The sequence below is a fragment of the Nilaparvata lugens genome, chromosome 6 (genome assembly GCF_014356525.2).
Source record: "Nilaparvata lugens isolate BPH chromosome 6, ASM1435652v1, whole genome shotgun sequence".
Taxonomy (NCBI): Eukaryota; Metazoa; Arthropoda; class Insecta; order Hemiptera; family Delphacidae; genus Nilaparvata; species Nilaparvata lugens.
The window spans coordinates 8,367,620-8,394,524 of record NC_052509.1 but is presented as its reverse complement, the minus strand read 5'-3'; the positions used below and the strand labels follow the sequence as shown (position 1 = coordinate 8,394,524).

At 35.0% G+C, this 26,905-nt stretch overlaps 1 protein-coding gene across 1 annotated transcript in view; it reads left to right on the top strand.

The window, feature by feature from the left end:
• Window positions 1–26,905, top strand: part of LOC111058422 — a 65,132-nt gene that overhangs the window by 27,955 nt on the left and 10,272 nt on the right. The window contains exons 6-7 of the mRNA XM_039431344.1: window positions 7,377–7,598; window positions 20,957–21,203. Of these exons, the coding sequence (XP_039287278.1) occupies window positions 7,377–7,598; window positions 20,957–21,203 (469 nt within the window). The remainder of the gene's footprint in view (window positions 1–7,376; window positions 7,599–20,956; window positions 21,204–26,905) is intronic.

Genomic DNA, 26,905 nt, shown 5'->3' with positions numbered 1-26,905 from the left:
TCAGTCCTCGAATATTTTTACAAAGCAGATTTTCAAATTAGGATGTTTCAAAAACTAACATAGATGAAATATTTCACATTATTTTTTTTATCTAATTTGGTTTTCAACTTATCTAAATTTGGACTCAAAATTGGACAAAACTTATGAAGTGATAAACAAAACCTATATTTGGACAATTTCTATCCAAATTTGGGAAAGGAACAGTTCTGGGCTTTAAGCCTGTTGTTCCTTTCCCAATCATTCATAGTTCAGAATGATATTGTATCTATCAATGTATTAATAAATGAAATATTATCACAAAAATAGGAAATATTAACAATCATATCAAAGAGATAACTTTGAAGAAGTACCGAAAAAACAAACTTTACACTCAAAATTCAACCTAGATTCAATATAAAGTTGTTAGTGCATTAGATTAAATACGTTTTCTAGAAACCTGGCCTCAGTACATATTTAAAAAATGTTTGTCTCATTCATCCTGTACCGAGTGCGTTGAACTACCGAATTCTCAAGTTTTCTATCCCACAATTGATCAAATCACAAATGATTATAATAATTGGGAAACTTACAACAGTCGTTCTTAGTGATGTTGGTTTCTTGGTCGATTCCGAACTCACTATATTGTCATCTAAACATCGACATGCTGTCGTTTATTTGATGTGATAAACCAATTGTTCACTTACAGACTGGTTTACTTACAACTCAGACAGTTTACGTACAGACTGGAGTAATTTTGAGTATCATAAACATATTTTATAATGAACAAATAGTTTATTACATCAAATTAATGACTAATTATTATTTAACGAAAATCATAATAATAAATGCTGTAAATCACCCCGAAGACTTCTGCTACTGCAGACATTGACAACAGGGTTAACAGCTAGATGAAAATTCGATGAGAACTACTATCCAAAAATTAGTTGCCAGCCCGGGAATCGAACCCGGTACCTCCTAATTGCCAGTCAGGAATGCTCACCCTTACACCAAACTGACAATCTCTGGATAGCAGCGCTCATTTTATACGAAGCCATAGCGGCCAACTAGTTACAGATGGAATTAAGATTCTACTGTACACCTCTGAAATTTCGTATTTTAGTTCCGCCACTTCCCACTATGACAGATTCAGCGCTGGAGAGAGTTCGTTTGGAGGAGTAAAGACATATTGGAAGTCTAGAAGTGTCTCCCCCACCAATTGACCATTGCTTCAAGTGAGCAACAAAAAGGAGGGAGAAAGAAATGACAAAAACCTCTGTCTCCATTCATGATTTCTGGTTCTGGAACAATGAGTCACGTTCCAACCAAGACACGACAAAGTATATTTGGCTACTACGTTATTGAATGCTAGAAAAGGGACAAAGCTATTCTCATGAGTGCTGCTCGTATCTTGAAATGCAACATTCCAACCTATTTCACACCAATTTGAACAAAAGCATTGCTAGATTCTCTATTATATCAGTAGGCCTATAACTGTTATACAGTATGTATAAATCTGTTATACAAAAATAATTATTTATATTGATGACTCTTGGCCTTGTAAATGAGCGAGTAACGAAAAATCTTTCATAACAGGCATTTGTAAATTTAAAAATAAGCTAATTATAAATTCAAATAAAATTTATTTCCGTAAAATAATACATTGAAAAAATTATTAGTTTTGTAATCTACAATCAATTGTACAATTCAAGTCAAATCTAAATCGAATTTTTAGCATTATAGCAATATACATAGGCTACAGTTTACAATAAATCAAACTTGCATTAACAATAAATCAATAATAAATAAGTATACAAATAAAATGAAATACACTATACTGTTACTAGAACTACTATTACACTAGAAACTGAAGCTACTATTATACCCTACAACTTCAAATTTATCAATATCAGAAGAAAACTTTTCTCCGTGAGTGTTCTCAAACACAAAATGTGTGCGAGAAGTACAAACTCATTACTTGTTTTAAAATGGAAAAATTAATCTAAAAAAGTATTATTAATAATAAAAAAATAATATAAAAGAAGTAATTGAAAATATATTTCTATATATACATTGATAAACTACAATAAGTCAGAAGATAATTGAATTATATCCTAAAGGTAGTCAGCCCAGGAATTCAATATCACATAAATATACACTATACTGTTACTAGAACTACTATTACACTAGAAACTGAAGCTACTATTATACCCTACAACTTCAAATTTATCAATATCAGAAGAAAACTTTTCTTTGTGAGTTTTCTCAAACACAAAATGTGTGCGAGAAGTACAAACTCATTACTTGTTTTAAAATGGAAAAATTAATCTAAAAAAGTATTATTAATAATAAAAAAATAATATAAAAGAAGTAATTGAAAATATATTTCTATGTATTTTAAATATATATTTCAGCGGAAGTTGAGACAGATAAGACGATAAAATATTTTGATGGTCTTCAAACAATATTACGTGAATTTTGAGAAATAATAAGCCTTACTTCTTCTTGTTCTCCTTCTTCTTGTTCTCCTTCTTCACCTTCTCCTCTTTCTTCTCCTATTCCTCCTTCTTCACCTTCTCCTCCTTCTTTTTAATCTTTTTCTCATTCCTCCTTCACCTTCTCCTCCTTCTTTTCCCCTTATTCTTCTTCTCCCTCTTTTCCATCCACTTCTCCTCACTCTTTCCGTTCTAAATCTTCTCATTCTCCTCCTCGCTCTCACTCGTTTCTTTCTCTTTTTCTCTCTGCACAAATGCCCTTACCGGTGCAATGAACAATGAAAAATGACTTTGTTAAAAATGAAAATATTGAAATTTTGCAAAATTGAAGACACAAATATAGAATTGAACACAAACCATAACTACTACTATAAAAGGAGAAAAGGAAGAATAGTTATGTTTGTATAATTGATTGTGTTTGAGGAGATGTTGTGGTATTTCTCCATAATGGAAAATAAAAACAAATATTGTCACATACCACTTATTTATTATTAAAACTTACATTAAAGTAATGTAAGCCTAGGCCATTATGAAACCTAGGTACATTACTTTAATGTAAGTTTACTTTAATAAAGTATTACTTTAATAATACTTTAATGTAAGTTTTAATAATAAATAAGTGGTATGTGACAATATTGTTTTTATTTTCCAGTTATGTTTGTGTCATCATTATTTCTTCTTACGTGCTTCTTGCGCCTCAATAATCCAATCTGGATTTCGAATTGGCATTGAACGCGTGTGTCGAGGATCAACAAGTTCCGGCAATACACAGTCCATATAAAATTTTTTCACTTGTTCAAGAATCTTCGAACTCCAGAACTGCTCATCTTTGTATACAGTAACAACTTCTGTCCCCTTTGGCGACCATATACAAAATAAGCAGTACTGACGTTTCGTAATGTGGAGTTGTCCCTGTATTTGATAGTAGTAGTTATGGTTTGTGTTCAATTCGATATTTGTATCTTCAATTTTGCAAAATTTCAATATTTTCAACTTTGCTGCTTCCCTTGGGAGTAGGTCCTTTATTGTCTGAGGGCATTTGACCTCCACAATACCATGCCCATCTTCTAATAATCCATCCGGCGATGCTGCCAGAAATGGAAAATCGGCATCAATGAATAGCCCACATTTCAAAATTTTTTGTCCAGCTATCTCACTAACTTTTTTTAGAGCAGCCTCCTCGTTCATCCTCCCATACTCCATTGCTGAACAATTTTTACCGCCCCCATACAATAGTTCGCGAACTACATTTTCACATCCGGTATTTGGCCTTCTCTTGCTTATTCGTCCAAAATTTGATGCAGTAATCCTTTTCCGTCTCTCTTCAAGCCATTCAGCGGAGTGATGCTGCAGGACAGTCCTCCTTTCCAACTGGTGACGGCTCTCTTCTGATAACACCAGTGAGGCTAAAAACCTATTTTTCTCAATGACAAGTTCTTTTTCACTGATGTCAGGGCGTTGAGCATTCGGTCCGTAATCATGGTCAACTGTTGTTTTTTGGATGGCTGTAGAGAAAAGTGATTTTAACTTAGTGATTAACTAAGTGTTAATTAACTTAGTGTTAATTTAGAAAAGTGATTAACTTATCACAAATGACTGGATGAACTGTCACTGTCACGTTTCAACGAACTAATAAGTCACACATGGCATGGATATGGCAAAAGCTAGCTGGAATTGGGAGACAGAGAGAGTGTAACAGACTTCTCATCTATTCCCCTCCCATTCCCACTCTTTCTTGTGGTCATTCATTCAATTCATTCATTGATACACTGCTGGGCAGTCTTAGTATGTAAGTAGTAGGTGGTGGGGGTTACGTTTCAACAGTAGAGCTCTCTGGAGAATAACCCTCGAACTAGGTTGGCAATGTAACGGTTCATTTTTGGTTCAAATTTGCAATTTAACGACTCAGTTTATTGCAAAACTATTAGGAATTTGAACAAAATTCAAACGGATTTAGATTTGTGTTGTTATTCTAAAGGTCACTGTATTTTCAAATTCGTTTCTCGATGCTTCTTTTCCAAAATAGCAAATTCATGTTTAAATAGCTAAGAAAAACTTGAAGAAATAATGAAATTATGAAAAGCGTATGCTCTCTGTAAAAGCATATAGTTGAGTCCTACGAACTTTCAAGGAAATAGTTCAATCCATTCTTGAGGTATGAGTGTAAGCAATATGCTTACTTTTCAGCTTGTTAGGTGGGTGTGCAGTAGAATCTTAAATAGAGAATGCATTTATTCAAATGCTAATTAATAACTTATATAATTATTATTTAACGAAAATCCTAAATAAATGCTGGAAATTAATGACTGTTTGACGGTATTTGAATGACAAAATAGTTTTGGGTTAGGTTATTGATTTTAAACAGCAATATGCTAATATTATTCAAAATTATTCGATAATTTCAAAATTGTATATAATTATATGATACAGTATCCATTGGACTTTCTGAACATAGCATGAACTTGATGAACTGAAAACTTGATGTGCTGACTTTGCCTTTGTTTGGTTTTCTAGACAATGGTTAGGTTAGGACAAGGTTAAGGGTTAGATTTTTTCTTTAAAATCACAATATGTTATTATTATTCAGAATTACTTTATAATTAAATATTGGATACTGTAACCACTGGACTTTCTGAACGAAGCAGGAATTTGACGAAATGAAAACTGGACGTACTGTCTTCGTATTTGTTTGGTTTCTTGACGTTGAGATTCGACAGCAGGAAATTGACGAACTGATTACTTGACATACTGAACGCTGTCTTTATTTGGTTCACTAGACGATGAGTTCCAACAGCAGGAACTTGACTAACAGAATACTTGACGTACTGACTGACGTTGCCTTTGTTTTTCTAAACGATGAGCTCCAACAGCAGTAGCTTGAGGTAAGGAACTATAAAGACTGGGTCACAGTCGCCATTTTGAGTCATAGCATAGCATTCGTTTCAACGGCTTGTATTGCTTTGCTTTGACAGTGGTGATTATATTTTGATATTTTTAATAATTCTAATTCATTATGGTAAGGTGCTCGGCAATAAATTGTGCCAATAAAACAGAGAAAGGGTTTCGCTTGTTTAGATTTCCTACAGATGAAAAAAGAAAGGCGATTTGGCTTCAGATTTATTACTCTATGTTGAAAGCATTTGCTTTTTCACTAATTGATTATCTAAAAACAATATTACATTAATAATTGACAATTATAATGTGAACTTACAAACTGTAGGCTACCATACCTATATTATAAAGTACCTAATATAGGTAAGTGTTGAAGCTGAGCAGTAGCTTGGTTTCCAATATTATCACTAGTTTATAGGCTTACTTACAAATTCTCCTTCATATCATGAACTCTATAATGAATATTAATATTGTCTTCAAAAAATACCGATCCTAGAGGCTAAGAAGACTCACTATTACAATACACTTGTAACAGCAAGTCTTCTAAGCTTGTGCAAGCTACAGTAGTATTATAGCCTAGGCCTATATCTTTTTCTCATCCAAAATCGGACTGATATGAATAATTTTCTGGCCTACTGTGGTATTGGTAATTTTTACATCTAATAATAATCCATGCAGTAGTGAGTAGATTATTAATTATGATTGATAGAAACTTTTCCCTGAAGACTGCGCCTTTCGAAAACTAATAATGTTGAGGCACAGAGTTGAAGGACTACAGCTGGACTAGGTTTGTACGGTACCGGGTTTTGTTTAATCAAATACAAATCATTTCATTTAGTTCTGATCAATACGTTCATTTTTTGAATGTATCCTTGTTGGAAAAATATTCTCATCAATTTATGAGCCACTTCAGTTCTTCAGTGATGTCAATTTAAATTCTGTCCAAAACCATACAACATAGCGTATACGGATATAATTTAAATTTGGCTCCTTCTTCTGTGACTCAAAATGGCGACTGCGCGTACCTGGTATTTATAGTTCCCTAGCTTGAGGTACTGAAAACTTGACGTACTGACGTTACCTTTGTTCAGATTTCTAGACGATGACTTCCAACAGCAGGAACTTGACATACTGACGTTGCATTTGTTTAGTTTTCTATACAATGAGTTCCAACAGCAGGAACTTGACGAACAGAAAACTTGACGTACTGACGTTTCGTTTGGTTTTCTAGACGGTGAGTTCCAACCTTAGACCAGTTATAGAATAGACACGCCCCATACTGAAAGTCGATGAAGCCAACATCTACTGCCATATAGCCTCATCCTGACGTCAGCATCATATAGAAAACTTTAGTGTAGAGTTTGTTTACATTGTTTTCCATTGCAGATTGTGTCTATTTCAGATGGAAGTAAATTATTAAAGAACTAAAATTATATAATTAAGAACTTATAATTAAGTATTAAGAATTAAAATTATATAATTATTTTTGAAGAACTTGCTGCTGGCGATCTATTTTAAATTTGTAGTTTAACTCTAGTTTCATCTTGTAGGGTTGCTTGTCTTGAATTTTTTGGCAAATGAATTGAACAAAATACCTTAGTATGAGGTATATAATGAATATAATCATAAAACATGTATTTTGTACAGCATATTATAAGATGTCTGTTAATAGTTCGAATAGATATTAGTAGTTTTTGTTTTCAAAATTGTATAATAATAAACTATAAGTAACTGTCTCTTTTTGTTCTCTTAGCACATTCTTAAAATATCACAGTTTCAGGTCTCAACATAGAAAGATAAGATCTATCTAATTTACAAACTCTACAGAAAAGTTTTCTATACAATGCTGATGTCACGATGGGGCGATATGGCAGTAGATGTTGGGTTCATCGACTTTCAGTATGAATATACAATGGTCCGTGTCTATTCTATAACTGGTCTAAGGTTCCAATAGCAGGAATTTGACGACCTGGAAACTTGACGTACTGACTTTGCCTTTGTTTGGTTTTCTAGACAATGAGCTGCAGCCTGGACGCGAGCACACGGATTTACGCGTGTCGTGTGGACAGCGTGCACGCGGGCATAATGGAGATCGTGAGTGGGTTGTCGCGTGCACACGACAAGGGCAAGAAGAAGTCGGCCAAGGATGGCGGGGAGGGTAGTGGTGAAGAGGGGGGTTCGGACGGAGAGGGCGGAGGCAACGAGCACCAGCAGATTAGGGCCAGGAAACGAAAGGTGAGTGAATTTTATTTATTAGATTTGATTATTTCAAATTTCAAAAAATAATTTATCATTACTTAAAAATTACTAGTACCCTTTTTAATATTATTTTAGGCACGACTAATTTGCTTATCAAATGTCAAAAATAGTGACCAAATAGTATCTTACGTCACATGGACGGGACGGGGCCAATTGCAGGCGAGAATGATATTTCTAGTCAAGGCATTAGCTGAGACTAGAATTTAGCACTGCAAAAGACATTCACGTCCAAGTAACCTACACTATTTTTTGTCATGATAATCTAAAGAAGAATAATTGAGAAATAGAAAACATTACGTGCTTGTGCTGAAGTTACCACATGCATTCTATAAACATAACCTACAAATCAGGAATCTTTTGGAAGTTGACAAAACTTCCACCTGGAGCACTGAAGGTGGTTTTCTTGTAGCAGTTTTGCTGTTCCTATTTTGGAACTAGGAAACATACTCGACTGTAAAGAAAGCACATGATTTCATTATAGTAGAGTATGCTGTAATGAGAATCATATGTTTATTTGTTCTGCAAACAGCTGTTTACCGGCTTGATTTCATGCATGGAAAACAGCTGAGATTGAATGACTATGACAAAATAGTATATTTCGCACCTAGGGCCGAAAATGAGACTTTTCCGGCTCGAAATCGGTTTTCAAGTCCGAGGCCGTAGGCCGAGGACTAGAAAAGATTGAGAGCCGGAAAAACATTTTTGCCCGTGTTGCGAACGCTATTTTTCGCCACACCAAAAAAAAAAAAAATAATAATGTTAATTTGGAAATTTGAAAGCAAAATTTTAAGGTTATGCTACTATAAATCATACAATGTTATTGAGGTTATGATAGTATCATTGTATTCTATTGATCGGTATCAAAACTACAAAATAATTCATATCATCTTATAGAAATGATCATTTATTGACAGTTTAAAAACGTATTTAATCAAACTAGATACATAAATACATATTAAATTATAAAAAATAAGCATTATTGACAGTCAATTCTTTGTTTTTCACGTAAAATAAATTAAATAATCATTATACTTTTTACACAACAAATTTCTATTATTTTATTCTTTATTATTTAAATAAAAGTTGAATGTACAGTTGTGATTATTTGAGAACATGAATCCTCTAGCAGATTCTACTACTTTTCTCTGAGATGTCACATGTAAATTCAAATTGTTTGTATTTACAGTCTCAGCTGTACCGGTACTACTTGTGCTTTGATTTTTGTTTCCAAAAATATTATCCAGAGTAAAAAAACTGTCTCCGTTTTCTTCCTCATTCTCTTCATTTTTGTTCTCGTCGACAATATTGACGTCTTCGTCTAGGGCACGTGCCTCGGAATTCGATGTTATAGTCGAACTGGTAGTGTGTCGGTCAAGACTATTGAAGAGCTTTTTTGACACTTCAACCTTCCTTGCAATTGAATCTTCAATATAGCCCTCGGCAACTGAAGAAGATTTCCAGCCTCCATGTCGTTTTAAAGTGAGCAAATCGCCCCCACCTTCAACTAACATTGAAGCTGATGTTCGTCGTAGTGCATGGCCGGTATAACTTTCAGGCTTATCAAGTCCAAGGTACTGAGCTACTTTCTTTGGCACAGCAGCTATAGTATTTTTACCTACATGCTGAGATGAACACTTTCCCTGGTTGTACTTTATAAAGAATCTCTGTGTGTGGGGAGCCTCCTTTGAGGTAGCTCTCTGTATGGAGCTTCCTCCATCTAGGGTCTCTGAAGCCTGATGTCTGATGCAAAGCCGTGAATATTACCCCGCGATCCGTACCTTGCCTATATGCCGTTTCAAAGTCACGTAGGCAAAGCTACGAGACGCGTACTTCACTTATAAAAGAATAGTGAACAAAACAGTGTTACTTTGTCGAAAATGGTATAGTCATGTCTAAAATAATATCAAAAACATAGTACTATAGTGAGGTCCACGTTATAATGGCAGTGTTTGATAAGCAATGTTATCGCTATCCTTGTCTATTGAATGAAAAAGACTAAGAAATTGTCAAAAAACCACAGATTTGTTGATACTTAGAAAGACCGGTTTCGGTTATTACACCTTTGTCAATCAATCTGTGGTTTTTTGACAATTTCTTAGTCTTTCTCATTCAATATGAATAATTACCACAATATCAACTTCTCAACTACACAAAAAAGATCCTTGTTTATCATTCAACAAAGCAGATAGCGTTTTGTTTTACTCGCATTGCTCTGTTGCCAGATCGTCATTTAACAATGTAGAATAACTAACTAATTAACAAAATATTTTATCGTAATCATGAAATTATTAAAAAATATAATTTCTTGCTTAATAAAATATAATTGATTTTTTAAACGAGAATGAACAGTTTATATTACATCAATAAACCTGTATCAGCTATCGTCTATAGAAGGCATTGACAAGACAGAGGATCGGCAACGTTGTTCTGCTATCTTTCTCCACTGCCATTATAACGTGGACCTCACTATAGTTTGTTGGCCGGGTTGGTCTAGTGGTAAGGAGCGTTACAGCCTGCCAGCATCCTCTGGTTTGTGGGTTCGAATCCCGCCGATGGCATGGACGTTTGTTCATCTCATCAATCCGACAACACATTTTCAATTACTCACGCACAAGCTAAAAGTTCATGCGGGCATCATCCGCAATGAAAAACTTGATAAAACTGTTGATTGATGTTTTATGTAGATCTAACATAGTACTTGAATAATAACATATTTTTCAACACAGCTTAATGTCAGTTTTATATACAGAGTGTCCCACGAAAGGTGTAACAGCCGAAGACCACAGATTCGACATGAGATTTGTAACAAAAAATATTCAGTGAAATTTTCTTATATCGATCTCAGTTTTCGAGAAATATCAACTTTTCAATATTATTGAAAAACGTCAATCACTAGAGAACTATTAGTCAAAATGTAATTCTAAGGAAATTGTAGAAAATATGAAGAAATTTCCTATAAGATTCATATAACTAGTTCATTTGTTTAGCGTGTTTTACTTTTTATGAGCATTCAAACAGTTTGGTATTTTGCTTTGAAATCGTCAAATGCACTTTATTTAACCTTGAGCGCTCATAGAAAGTTCAAAAACTTCAAACAACGGAGCAAATTATATAAATCTTATTGGAAATATCTCCCTCTTTCTTCCCCCCCCACCCCCCTTTGAAGTTGGAAAAAACAGGTAGTTACTACAAACGCGATATCTCAGGTACCAATCATCGGATAGAGTTGATTTTTTTTTCAAATGGTTGGTAATATAATAGTCTAAAATAATGATTCTATTCACTTTCACGATAAACCCAACAGTTATCCTGATAAAAATAAATATATCTAAAAAAATTGCATTTTTACAACTAAATTTTTTATTATTTCTCAATTAACTTTCTTGTATGCCATTTTATCGAGAAAAGCCTCCAACAAAGGTTATAGATCTATTCTGTCTCAATCCAACGATGTATAATTTAGCATACCAACGATAAGAAATATTGCGTTAGGAGGGGAATAGCAACGCGCTACGCTTTGACGCGACCCTTCATTATCATCATTATTATTGCATGTTATATGATTAACACATTCACTCGGACGGAAAATCTTTCTTCAGTTGTTTTATATGTATTTTTGGGCGCTTAGCTCAAATTTGATACTACCAAGCTCATTAAACCATGAAGAAGGGGGTAGAGGGGGTCCCTCAACCCCCAAAATTAGATCTCAGTGTTTGGCAGTAGAAGCATTTCAAAAGCATATAAAGAGAGCCAGTTTTGGTTCGGGGGATTATTCCTAACCCTCATTTAGGGTTGTTCCATCATCCACCACCTATGGACCCGCCGTGTCCCGGACTGGCTCAAACCGGCAGGTGTCAAACACCATCACGGACCGCCCACCCACCACTTAAATTAATATTCACACTATATACAATAGTCATTCTCTCAAAATCACTCTCCCTCTTTTTCCTTCTCCTCCCCTCCTCCTCTTCTTCCTCTTCTCTTCTTCCTCCTCCTCCTCATTTCCTTTTCTTCTTCTTCTTCTTCTTCTCTTCTTCTTCTTCTTCTTCTTCTTCTTCTTCTTCTTCTTCTTCTTCTTCTTCTTCTTCTCTTCCTTCTTTTACTGTTCTTGACAATCCAATTCAATCTCGTGATCAATAATTTCATCAATATTAGGACTATTTTCGCAAGAAAGACCATCACAGTGCTCACACATGGCAGAGCAATCAAGTCCCACTTTCCGACACCCACAATATTTAAGACATGATGTCTTACAGCTACAAGACACAAGGTGCAGAAGGTCATCAGGTGCAAAGGGTTTGGTGCTTTGTACCGGTTTTAAACTTTTCTTGTGATCACCATTTTTCTTCACCATTTCCATCTTCCAGCCCCAATCTGTAGCATCCATTCTATTTCCAAGCCATGTCTGCACTTGCAAATACACTCTAAATATATGTTGATGTGCAGCTTCAGACGTTGGAGGAAGCTTAGCAAGATCAAAATTAGATCTGAGTTTTGATTTTCTTGCTAGTTTTGTAAACATGAAGTAACGTGCTTCATTGAGGCTTGTGTGCTTTTTCTGGCCATACAAATTCAGAATAAAATCTTCACCATTTCTTTTCAGTTCTTCTTTAGATGAATTTTCACAAATGAACACTGATGCTTGTCTTTGAGCTTCTTCTGATTTTTGAACAATTTCTAAAGATTTTATTTTTCCAAGGCCGAAAAAAGAAGAAGTTGTATCACAGCCTGTTATTGCATAAGCAAACAGTAAAAGCTTCCTTGTATTTTTCACCTTATCTATTATCTTTGAAATGCTGTAGAACACTTTTCCATGCAATCTTCCTGTTATCTGTTTGCAGAAGTAGATTTCTTGATTCTCAGGGGCAAGAGCTATCAACAGTATCAACAAATCAGTGTCTGTACCATACAACATAACAGTTTTGTGTCTCTTCAGCTCCTCTATTCCAGTCGTCACAATGGAAATATCAGCATCGTCTTTTGCAACAATTGTATTGATATTTGAACTTATAAGCTCTTCAGAAACTGAAAATATAAGCTTCTTCTTGTTTCTTCTGTTGCCTAAAAATTCTTCCTTTGATGTTAAGCATTTTGTGTTCCTATCAAAATCTATGTCATTTGAGGATTTTTTTGCTGCTCTTCTATTCTGCTCTTCTTGTTTAGTTGTACAGTCTTCTGGATAGCCATCAAATACAACCGTTACATTTTCTCCAAAGTTTTCTACAACATATTTTCGATAAATGTGTATGATATTTCCATAAGTGGAGTCTTGTGGCCAGGGAACATAATGAAGGAGAAATCCTCCATCAATAATCACACATAAATTTGTTTGATCAATTTCTTCTTCCTCTATTACAGCATCTTGAAACACTTTCAGGATAGATGATTTAGTTCCTTTTCTTAGTGAAACATTGTCGAAGAGAGATGGTGGATGTGAAGACAGTTCATATTCAAGATACAATTTCAATTTTTGAGAGCTATCACACACACAGAGTATTCTATTGAAGAGCTGTTGAGAGTTGACTGGTATTTCTTTGGATCTGACTTTAACTAATTTGTGTGCTAGTTGGGTCTTAACCATGTCCTTTCTTTTTAATGTCAGTTTCCCAAATGATTTTCCTACCATTGTCTTCATAGCAGCACAACCTATGTCATAGGCTTGGTCACAGTTGACTGACTCATCACTGATGAAACCAGATGATAATGAAACTAGCTCTCCAGATTCCTTATTTAATGGATTGTGTTGTCTGAACCATGTGGTGAACTTATCAATATCAGCTTGGTCTCTGAGTTTTCTTGACTTTCTCAGCTCAACATGTTGTTCACTGTAGGTAATAGAAATGTCTAAGAACTCCTCTAATGCTTCATTAATCTTTATGAAGTATGGTGTCCCAAGAATCCATTTATTCACAGTACTTTCATTCATTCCCCTTCCATGAGTGAGTCCTCCTACAGATTTCATTGGCCTCATCAGACATTGCTCTATGCACATGTCTGTCCATGTTCCTGACCAGTATCTTGTTCTTTTCACAGTAAAATATCCCTTTTTGATGAAAAGATCTAATTCTTTTTCAGAGAGTTTTTCAGTTATTTTGGTCATTTCTTGGGCATAAATATGTGCAGACTTTGCATAAGGCAAGTGGCCTGATGCATGGAAATATGGAAGCATATCTGTTGTGCATTTTAAATGCATAATCCAATCTCCTGTCCTCTCAGCATACACAAAATTAAGAGCTAAATCTATAGTGTGAAAAAGCTGCAGCCACAACTTAGCTGTCCTGCTTGTCTTTTCAATGGTTTTCATACATTCATCCAATTGATTGAGTTTTTCTAATAGCAAGGGGTTCTCTAATGCATGTTTTGTTGACATTTCTCCTGAAATAATTTTTCTACATACTTCATCAACTTCATCAAAACAGTGTTGGATATCAGGAAACTGCTCTCTAGCAATGTTCATTAGAGCTGCTACTGTTAGTGTAAATGCTCGAAGACATCTGTCATAAGCATGCCCATTCATCATATGACTTACTGTAGCTTTTCCATACACTGTGCCCCAGAGATCTTCTAGACCACTTCCTTCCATAATCTTCCCAATAGCTCCCATATAAGACATCAGTAAATGAAATCCTCCCAAACGGACAACAGTTTTCGATATTTTACTGTCTTTATCAGAGGCACCTACTATATCCATAGCTTTTAAGAAAAGAGGCTGATCAAATGTAACAATACAGGTTTGATTTTGTTTCTTACTTTGGTCAGCTGCAAAAAGCAATGCTGTGTAGATGGTTGACATATTGCTGAGATCCAAATTAATAAATGGTACTGCCATAATGTATGTTGTTTGACATTCTGCTGAGTTTGTCATTAGGTTGGTCATAAATCCACTCCACCCAGGCTGTGAGTGTACATGAGAAAGCCATACGAAGTTGAGGGGATGCAAATATTCTGAAGGTAAACATGACACACTTCCAACTTCTTTCAGTTTATCCAAGTCTTCAATGATCATGTTAGACAGACCAGCATTTCTTTTCTTCATTGGATACACATACTCACGAATACTTTCAATGTTTTGAAATGATCCACTTGAAATCCTCTTCACAGTAGTTTGAGTTTGGACACAAGAACCTGGTGTGATGCACTGAATGCCTCCCATGGAATGAAAAGTTCCTAGTCCATCTAAGGTTCGAATATTTACGTCGGCATTGTCAAAAACGTGTTGAAGAAATCCATCAGGTTCAATAATTGGGGAGCCAGCACTGATTAGTGACGTTATGTAAGTCGAAGCTTCGTTGTATGATGCACACACTCCCATTGAAGACAACATGTTTATTAAATGTTTAGAACCATACAGTCGATGTAAAGTCAAAGCTAGGCTTGTCTGTATAGGTGAAAGGAATGATCTTGGTCTCACAGCAGATATTATAGCATGACTTATAACAATACATTTCTTATTGACTTTTTGTGATTCAATTGAATTCCTCTTCTTTGTAACCTGTGACATGAACATTTCAAGAGTCTCGGGGATGAGATTTTTTCCACCTGATTTAATTGTTTCCAAATCTGGATACGAATTGAAGTCATAGGTTTTCCTTTGTATGTCTTCTCTTATTATTGAGGCAGCAGCTGAAACAATCCTCTTCTTCTCTTCTTCTAGATCAAGAACCCTGTTTCTATACCAATTGTCCACAATTTTATGCACATTGTCAGTAAGGCAGAAAACATTCTTTTTACCAGAAACATTTGTTAATGTTAGTCTCTCTTTGAAATGCTCTTGGAGAAGCTTTCCTAAGTGTTTGTCAGAATAAGCAGCATCATCATCAGCTAAAGATTTAAAAATATCCTGAACTTCTTTTATAGTATATTGGCACTCATCATTGTTTTCTATATAGTTACATACTTTGGTAAATGTAGAAGCTAATTTGGTTTGAGGTCTACCTTTTTGTGTTTCAATCGGTTTAGATTTAGTAAATTCTGTGTAGCAATGTTTGTGATAGCGCGCTTCTGCTGCTACTAAGTCTATTGCACTTAGAAGTCGGGCTTTTACATTTTCACCCCATATGTCACTCCTAACGTTGCACTTTTGTAAAAAACTTTCTTTGAACTCGATCGTCGTTACTTCGTGAAATGGTTTTCTATATTGAGTTGGAATTTTAGAGCTGTAATTTGCTGATTTTCCACAAATAAAACAACACAACTTAAAATCAAAATTGTCCTGATGGGTTCTACGAGTAACTCCAGTGGTTGATGTACTGGGTTCATTTTGTTCATCTAGTGTCTTTATAGCTGCTTGAATACTCGAAGGTCTTGTGTATTGTTGCCTACATAACTTGTGTAATTAATAGTACTCTTTCCTCGTAGTTTTTCATGTAAACTGTCTCTTCTTTTTTTGCTGGCTTCAGAAATAGCATTGATTCCATTCTTTACAACTACAATATTGTCATCTAGTTTGTTACCACAAATTAAACAATTTAAGTCCGATTCATCCATCACTAATTGTTTCAAACTTGTTTGGAGTAACAGGAGCACATCACGCCGAACTGATATTTCTACAAAACTATATTTTTGTGTGTAATCACTCAGAAGGGATCACAAATAAATAAATTCATAATCGAACTGTGTGAAAAAATTGTCACCATCAATGCACTAACTACGAAAAATCTACCACGTGTTTCACTATGAAAAATTACGAAAAATCTACCACGTGTTTCACTATGAAAAATTACGAAAAATCTACCATGTGCTTCACTACGAAAAATTACGAAAAATCTACCACATGTTTCACTACGAAAAATTACGAAAAATCTACCACGTGCTTCACTACGAAAAATTACGAAAAATCTACCACGTGCTTCACAACGAAAAATTAAGAAAAATCTACCACGTGCTTCACTACGAAAAGTCTACCACGCACGTCCGAACTTGGCAAACTTCCCTCTGAAACTGACATGAGGGATGAGAATGCCACTCATACGAGAATGCAAAGAACGAGTTTCTTTTCTTTATTTAGCAACAAAAACAATATTGAGAGGAGCAACGTTAGCGCCGCACCCCTACTGCCCGGCCCAGCCATAATAATAGATGTCATCTATTTCTATGGGCCCAGCTCACCACTGTATTGTCAAAATGTAGCATACAAAATACTTAGTCTTTTGTATATAATATAGTTATATGTTATATAGTTATGCTATGAGCCTCACTCTGCATTTGTATCTTCAAAAATATCCATATTTATAACCATTATATACAACATCTAGTCACAATGGTTCTCTTAAAATCTAACAATATAATTTTATGAACTTAAAGCCACAAAAACAAGCTACTTTTCTATTGAACATAAAAACTATTCTATCAATCTGAACTATGAGTATTGAAGAATATATAGTTATGCTATGAGCCTCACTCTGCATTTGTATCTTCAAAAATATCCATATTTATAACCATTATATACAACATCTAGTCACAATGGTTCTCTTGAAATCTAACAATATAATTTTATGAACTTAAAGCCACAAAAACAAGCTACTTTTCTATTGAACATAAAAACTATTCTATCAATCTGAACTATGAGTATTGAAGAATAAAATATAACTGAGAATCTCTCGTTTTTCAAATAGACGCATGGCTTGTGCGAGCTTGATGTGAGGGGACCGCGTAGCTCGTAGCGTAAAAGTGTAGCGCGTTGCTATTTCCCCCTCCCAGAGCGACATTTCCGATTTTTTGTAAGCAAGATTTATATCGTTGGATTGAGAAAGAATAGATCTTAAACTTTCATTCAAAGTTTTTTTCGATAAAATTGCTTACAAATAAGTAAATTGGGAAACAAAAATGAGTCTAGTTGAAAAAAGTCCATTTTTTAGATGTTTTTGTTTATATCAGGATAACTATCATTTTTATCGTGAAAAAGCATAGACCCATTATTGTAGACCATTATATTAGCAACCTTTCTAAAAAAATTCAACTCTATTCGATGATTGGTTACTGAGATATCGAGCTTCTAGTAAACATCGACATTTCAACTTAAAAAGGGGGTGGGGGGGGAAGCAAGAGGGGTAGGGTCGGGGACTTTTGTAGGGGAACTTCTCTTATACTAATGTAACATTGGGCAAAGTTTCAGCTTTTCACTAATTAGTTCCGACAAATGCCTATTTTTTGCCTTCATTGACTGGGCTATAATTTGTGATGTCGTTTGCTTGCAAAAACGAATAACGCTAAGCGCCTAGTACTTGGCGGGAGGCTTAAGTGAGTCGGCAATGATAGATAGATAGATTTAATTCTTTTGGTATCGGACCATACAGTCAACAGCAACATCAGTAAAATATTAATAACAATTATTAATATCGGGGACCGAGCTTCGCTCTGGAGTACAAAAGCATAAAAAATTTATTACGAAGGAAGAAATTATAATAACATTCATAGTTCATACAGAAAAGTTCTATCTAATCACAGTAAATTGAGATTAATTCCCAGAGGAATGCAAAAATTTCCCTCACAAAAGCCCGGTTGCCCAAAAGTCGGTTAAATTTTAATCGTGATTAATTTCACGTGAACCAAATCAGAGAAGATCATTTCAAAAAGATGGTTCTACTGGAATTAATCAGGATTGAAAATAACCCATCTTTTTGGCACTAACAGTATGTACACATGACGACGTTTGTCGCTCAGTAAGCGCCGCGTTTGTTGCGCGTTGGAAATTTTGATACCATACACATGAGGGCGTCAACCGCGCGCTTTGTCGACGTTTTCATGACAGCAGGCATCCGGCAGTTGGACCCACGTACTCAGTGCGAACACATGGAGTTAGGGGAGCTTACCTGTTTGTCGTTATTGTACCGTAGACACAAGGCTAGGCGAAGAAGACAAAGACAATGGTGGGTTCATCCTCTAATAGATGACCGGCTAACAATGGGTTCATTTGTGAAGCTATATCCAAAATTATAATGTTTTATCAACTCAAGAGCTTTTACAAACATAGAGTTTCGTCATACAGTAATTTAAAGTCAATACAATATTAATATAAGTTCCATTCCATAGTCTATTAAGGGAATATCCCAACTAGTTTTTCAACTACTTCCGTATGAGTATAAGTACATTTGATGTACTATTATCTTTAGTCTCTGAAGACATTTTTATCATCTTGTGAATGTGTTGTGAGGGATGCAATTTCACCAGAAGAAAAACTTGTTGTAACATTAAAGTATTGTATTACAATTTATCAAACCTTTTAGAAAAATTAGCCCAATTTACAAAGTAATGTTTTGAAAAAAGTAATGTTTCAATATAGGCTAATTGACAAATTAATTATTCGTAAATATCAGAAAAATCCGAGTCCAAAAACACAAAGCAAGATCAAAACACAACACAAGACCAGGGCTCAGATCACCTATTCACTGCAGAAGCGCGCGTTTGACTGAGTGCATGTGTACATTGCACATTGGAATAATGCCCAGTATAGTAACTCGAAGCGCGCGACAAACGCGGCGGTTGATGTGGAAACTACAAGCGCCGCGGTTGTCGCGCGCTTTTCCAAAGCGCCCGACAGCATGTGTGCAATCCCATTTTTTCTATGTATGTGTCAAACGCGCGCTTGACAACCGAGCGACAACCGCGGCGTTTACCGAGCGACAAACGTCGTCATGTGTACAGGCCCTAAGTACCTGATTGAATGATTACAAAAGTTCATCAGCTGAGTCATAATTTTGTCTCAGTCCCATACACATGCAGTCGCTCACTCACTTCCATCATCAACAGACGACGAAATTATCAGTTGTTTTTTCAAGGATGAATAAATCCTTTTAATGTCCTTCAACAAGTTTTCCCAGGGATGAGACCTAGTGCAATCGAATTTTTATATTATAAACCTACTAAGTTCTGAATTTCGTGAGAATCGTTAGAGCTGTTTTCGAGATCCAGTGAAATACAAACATATAAACAGAAATTGCTCGTTCAATAGTATAGGATAAAGAATGTGTGAAAAACTCCTACAAAGAATAGAAGGGGTTTGCACGCAGAAGATCAAATAGTGTTTTGCTGACCAAAGAGACTGGATAATTTTTTATTGACTCTGGGAACCTATTGTAGACCTTTGTTCCTAAGACATGATGGGATGTTTGTGGGCCTATAACTCGATAACAAGTGATGAGCTGCCCGCACCAATCACAGGGCAGAGTTTGGTGGAAATGATAAGCTGTTCTGTGAAAATCACCCGCTTGTCTGTGTCTCATGATATGTGAACGGAGGCTGAGGAAAATGACCCTCTTATATGTGTATAAAAATATAAGATTATTAGACTATAGTTATGTCGAATGATTTTTATGATTATATGCTTGGTTTAGATGACTTTAAGCACATTATCAAGAACATAAATGACAGAGTAGTAACAATTAGTGAGAACTCTATAATCAAATCATAGTCTTTCTTTTTTATTCTTTATTGATTCATACAACAAGTACATCATCAAAATGATAGGGAGAGAGAAAATAATGTAACCTTGTGCTATTCCTCTCCCAAATTTAGGTTACGTTACACCATAGAGAAACAATAGCATAAGTAGATTAGATATCCCATGGTATAGGGCGTTTATGTCGCAACTTTTACTCTTATCTCAAGCCGCTAGCTCATGTAATTCTTTCCCATGCAGCTGTGTGATGCTGGTAGTCTCTCATATTGTGCCGTTCATACACTATCACCCCAACAAAACAGTAAAATTCGACAAAAATCAACTGTAATCGGCTTGAGATAACAGTAAAAGTTGCGACATAAACGCCATATACCATGGGATATCTACTTACGCTATTGTTTCTCTATGGTTACACATAGTACAAGATAGTTACATATCTTGGTACAAGCCAGAATATGCATTGTCTACATAAATCTTGGAATTCAATCTAATACCATCACTGTTAATCAATACTTCTTATCAACAATTGGGCTCAGTTGCAAAAAAGCCGGTTAAATTTTAATTGTGATTAATTTCACGAGATCCAGTCAGAGAAGACTTTTTTGAAAAGAAGGGTTTCCTCTTATTGGGTCTCCTGAAATTATCACAATTAAAATTTTACCGGCTTTTGTGCAACCGGGACTTATATTATCAATACTTATATAAGACAGTTTTGGGCTGTGCGTGTTGACCCTCCACTAAATTGTTTTAAAAAATAATTGTGTATCATTGAATCAATAAAATAATAAAAGAATATCTCATCAATGTATAAATTAATAAAACTATACGTTTTTCCTGAACATTTGTTTATTTATTTATTGATATTCTTTAATATCATTTTAAATGCTTAATAAGCATCCATTTATTAATTGATATTCTATCAATTTTTATTCAACAGGCAGTGCTAGCCTCATCGCTAGACGCTCTCTGCAGGACAAAGATTGAGACGGCCTCGTGGATGCAGCGACCAGCTATCCAGCCTGAGTTCACGACACTACTGAGACAGGCGGCCGTCACCCTGAGCGCCCAGTGTGGCCTAACCCTGCTACAGGACGACATCCCACTGTTGCCGCCGCGACGACAGCCGAAACAGCCGGATCGGAGTCGTGTCACGGCTGTGCCTGTCGGTGAGTCACTTCGTCTAGGTTATCAGTTGATCTAGTAGGTTAGTCGCTACATATCAGTTCGTCAAGAATCAGGTGACAACCGAAATAATTGGATCGGAGTCGGGTTGTTTCCGTGTCTGTCGGTAAAATCCATTATTTCCACACAGTACATCATACAATTCAATAGAATCAACAGTAGTTGATCATCGTCATAGAAATTAATTTGAAAGAAGTTATAAGATATTCATTTATTTAACACAGTATATCATTTATTCATGGATAGAATCACAAATCATATAAATATGATTAGGAAGGAACAACAGGCTTGGCCCAAAACTATTCCATTCCCAAATTTTGATAAATTAATAGAATGTCCAAAATGTAGGCTATGTTTCTTCTGTAACAATACAATACAATGTATATGTGTTTAGGACCATAAAAAACCTATCAGATATTCAAACTTTGAAAGAGATCTATTACGCGCTATTCCATTCACATATGGCATTGCATTTTGGGGTAATTCTACGGATGTCAGCCAGATCTTCAAGTTGCAGAAATGGGCAATTCGCGTTAGGAGAGTCAATTCCTGGTAGGAGAGTCAATTAGAACCAGTTGCAGACCCTTTTTTAAGCAATTAAAAATTCTCCCACTCCCTAGTTTATATATGTTGGAAGCAATTTGTCTTTTAAAAAAAAGTCGATGTTTAAGAAGGGTTTTATGATACATTCCTATGAGACAAGACACAGACATGTACTCAGGGATGAAACACATTGTACAGCTTTATATGTGAAAGGGGTAACCAGCGTGGGAATATCATCTATTCAATGCATTGCCAACACATTTAACCTGTCAAACGCTTGAAAAACTGAGAGTTCAGTTGAAGACAGAACTGGAAGGACAGTGTGTTTTTATTCGATTCAGGAGTTTTTCAGCTGCTTTAGCTCACGGTGACTTTTCGTAGATCTTCGAGACTATATTTAACAATCAGTTTGATATACCGGTATGCAAAATTTAAGTTATATAATTTAATTGATTGACAAGTCCATGTAGTATATGGGTCCCCTTTGAGAGGAGATCAATGGCTGCTAAATTATCTATCTATCTAATGAAAAGTTGAACTTCATCTTAGAATAATTTGATTGTATGGTAAGAGATGTTATGGTATTTCTCCATAATTGAAAGAAAAATATGTTGATGTTGTATTAACATAGTAGTATTAACATAGAAATCAATTTAAAAAAGTTATAAAATAGATATCCATTTATTTACTTTTTTAACAATACAATAAAGCGTTGTCTTAGAAATTCATTTGAAAGAACCCTCACATCAATAAAATATTTATAATAACTACAAAACAAAATCAAACCAAGATAATTAATACGATGTGTCTGTTTTTGTGAGTGCCATTATCTACTAGGGCCTTCTCTCTCTATTGTTAGCCTATCTCTCTCTATTGTAAGCCTTTGCAGCAAGATAAGTTGTAGTATAATAGAATCTTATGACACATGTTCGCTAACGCTTTTTCATGCGTGAGTTGAGTATGTTCACAGAATTATCATACGAATGCGGTAAAAATGTTTCGTACACTAATTTTGTCATAATAATCTAAGGAAGAATAATTGGCAAACAGAAAACATTCCCTGCTGGTGCTGGTGCTACTACATGCTTTCCATAAACCTAGTTTAAAATAATTCCAAATCAGGAATTTTGTTCTTGTAGTTGACAAAGCTTCCACCTGGAGCGCTGAAGGCGGCTGTTTAAAACACAACCCCGTGATGCATTGCAAAATCGCCATTTTATGAGGTCCTAGTTCACCAATTTTCAAATTTATCTGCTGTTATCATTATCGATTGAACAACATGATGTGTTATTTTGTAATATTGATCATGGGATATTGCTTGGCTTTGAATTGTAAAATAAATTGTTCCAACATAATAATATTAAATTAGATTCCAACTAGGAACTGAATTGTTGATTTTGAGATTTAATTGATCGGGAGCTTCAAACTCTTTTTGAAGTTGGCCTCGCATATTTCTGTCTTGTCCCAATGCCTTATTAATCATTATAATCCTAACGTTACAAGAATAAGATTTTTTATAATAAATGAATAATTGAAGCATTTATTATTGAAATTTCATTATAAAAAAATTGAAAACCAGACTTCACATATTATCTGAACTAGAATATTGTTTTTAATTTGCATAATGCATTATTTTGTTAAGAGCAAATTAAATTAGATTGGATTTTCAAATGTACCGCCATGAAATAAGCACAAAATGGCCGCTCCATAAGGAACATGGGTGTCTTGACCTGGTTTTTAACGAATTTGGTTTAGATCAGTAACACTGTTCCTATTTCGAAACTAGGAAACATACTCTAATGTAAAGAAAACATGATTTTATTACAGTATAGTATGCTGTAATGAAATCACATGTTTGCTTTGTTCAGCTGTTTACCGACTTGATTCAATGCATTGAAAACAACTGAAATTGAATGAATATAATAAAACTAGTCGTCAGGATCTCTTCGCTCGCCATATCCGTCTAGCCAGGGGGCTCCGCCCCCTGGACCACCGACTGGATCGTCCAAGAATGAGATCAGCAGGCTCGCTTCGCTCGCCTGCATTTTTCATTTGAGCATTTTTATCATATGTTAGAACAATCCAGTAAACGGATATGGCGAGCGAAGCGAGCCTGATGGCTATTAATATAATATTCCCAGGATTGAAGTAGCAGTGCCCAATCAATTTTTCCGCGATAAATGCATTTAAATCTTCAACTTGGTGCCAACCTAACAAAGTCAACTCAACTTAATGCCAACCTGACAAAATTATTAATTTAGTTGCCAGTTAACAACTGTTTCGAAGAGGCACTCTATCTAGATAATAGTTCTATAGTAACATATGATATGGAAATTTCAATTATAATTAAGAGATTGGGAGAAGAATAATATACATGCTAAAAGACGAACTTTAAACCCTTAAAAACAACCCTTAGTGTTAAAATATTGCCAAAAGATTTCTTAGTGCGCCTCTAAAGGGCCAACTGAACGAACATACCTACCAAATTTGAACGTTTTTGGTCCGATAGATTTTTAGTTATGCGAGTGAGTGAGTGAGTGAGTCAGTCAGTCAGTGAGTGAGTGCCATCTCGCTTTTATATATATAGATAGTATCTCATGTCACATGGACGGGAAGGGGCCTTTTGCAGGCGAGAATGATGTTTCTAGGTGAGGCGTTAGTCGAGACTAGAATTTCATTCCAGCACTGTGAAAGACATTCACGTCCAAGTAACATACACTATTTTTTGTCATAATAATATAAAGAAGAATAATTGAGAAATAGAAAGCATTACCTGCCTGTGCTGAAGTTACTATATGCATTCCATAAACATAACCTAGTTTACAAATTCCAAATCAGGAATTTTGTGGAAGTTGACAAAACTCCCACCTGAAGCGCTGAAGGTGGTTTTTTTTTAGTAGTTTTGCTGTTCCTACTTTGGAACTAGGAAACATACTCGACTGTAAAGAAAACATGATTCCATAACATTATATTATGCTGTAATGAAATCACATGATTGCTTTGTTCAGCAATCAGCTTTTTACCGGCTTGATTCAATGCATAGAAAACAGCTGAAATTGAATGTTTTTCATGCATGGAATCAAGTTGATTAATAGCTGATTGTAGAACAAATAAACATATGCTCTCATTACAGCATACTATAATGTATGTAATGAAATCATATGTTTTCTTCACAGTCGAGTACGTATCCTATAGTGAGGTCCACGTTATAATGGTAGTGTATGATTTGCAATGGTGTTGCTATCCTTGTCTATCGTTCAACAAAGCAGATGCCACTATCTCTGTCACGCATTACGATGTTGCCACATCTTTTATCAACAATGTAGAAATTCAACTAATTGACAAGATATTTTATCTCAATCATGAAAATTTATTATTACATCTTTAAAAAATATATTTTGACAAATAAAATATGATTAACTATTTTCAACAATAATGAACAGTTAAATTCATCAGATATACCAGTATCAGCTGTTTGGGTGGCAAGGCTGAGATCTGGCACTCCTTTTCTCCTTTCTTCCTACTACACTGCCATTATAATGTAGACTTCACTATAGTTTCGAAATAGAAACAATGAAACTGCTACAAAAAAACTACCTCCAGCGCTCCAGGTGGAAGTTTTGTTAACTACAATCACAAAATTCCTGATTCATGAACTAGGTTTATAGAATGCTCCAGCACCAGCAGGTAATGTTTCCTGTTTCCCAATTATTATTCTTTGGATTATTATGACAAAAAATATTATAGAGTATGCGTCCCATTGCTTTGCCTCCGTAACTGTGAAGCAGCATATAGGCGAGTATGGTTCCCGGGGTAAAATTCCTACTTTTAGATAAACATGCTCCGGAGTACGACCCCTAGTAGGGAGGAAGCTCCCTACAGAGTTGAGGTGGATGTTTTTGAACGGATAGTATTATAGTGTAGAGACCCTTCGCCAATAGGCAAAGGACCCAGACCATGTTACTTAGCTGTGAATGACTCTTGCAGGGATCGAATGAAATATCAGTATCTAATCGAGCTAACGCCTCGATTAGAAACATCATTCTTGGTCCTGCAAACGGCCACTGCCCGTCTTTGTGACGTAAATAATTATTCAAATACTCTCATTGAAGTGGACTTGAACTCGGCGGGCAATTTATTTTATAACTTGCACCAATGTAAAAAGAAATGTTTTCATATTGTTGTAAGCTATGCTTTCTTAAAGCTGTTTTTTCTACTTCTACAGTTATGGTTGTGTACTTCTGCATTTGTGACCAGTTTCGAGATATTATTGTGGGTGAAAATTAATAATGTGTATGTGTGAAGAGGTGATGTGCGATATTATGAAATTTATTTTATGAAATTGGGATGAAAAGAAGTTTTGGACTGTAGTCTGTTTCTTTGTCCTTAAGTTGATTGTAAATGATGAATAAATAAATAAATATTCAAAGAAACAAAAACCACTCTACAAGACCCTTTACAAACCCAACCTAACTTAAGCTACGATATTCTTATCAGTCGAAACTACTTTACAACAGTTTGTATGACGCAAGGAGTTGAAACGTAATATTGCCTTTATGAACGTGATAAACACGTTTATATCTTACACGTTGGAAATTGAATTATATCAATAATGAATTTCAAGACCAAAACTTCAAACTCTCAAAATAACTTCAATAAAATACATGGGTCATGTATGACACAGTTAAGAAACAGAATAAATAAACAATAACAACTGAATAACTAAACAACTAAATAAAAATAAATTATCTTTATTGCATAGTTGGCAGTTGATAATCTCTAAGGCCCGGTTTATAGGGCACTAATTAAATTCAATGGACCTAATGTATAGTTTTCATGGAGTTTTAGAATTAGGTTATATAAAATTTAAATAGATGTACAATTCTTGGTAGTTCCATATTAACTTTTTAAAATGTATGAATTCAGGGCTATTAAATGAAAATCAAATCAAATTTTTATTCTCACAATTTACAAATAATACAGTACAGTTACAGTACAAATACTAAGAAATTGTCAAACACCACAGATTTATTGATACTTAGAAAGACCGGTTCCGGTTGTTACACCATTGTCAATCTCTTATCAGAGAGAGAGAGAGTTTATCAGAGATTACACCATTGTCAATCTCTTATGAGAGAGAGAGTTTATCAGAGATTGATAA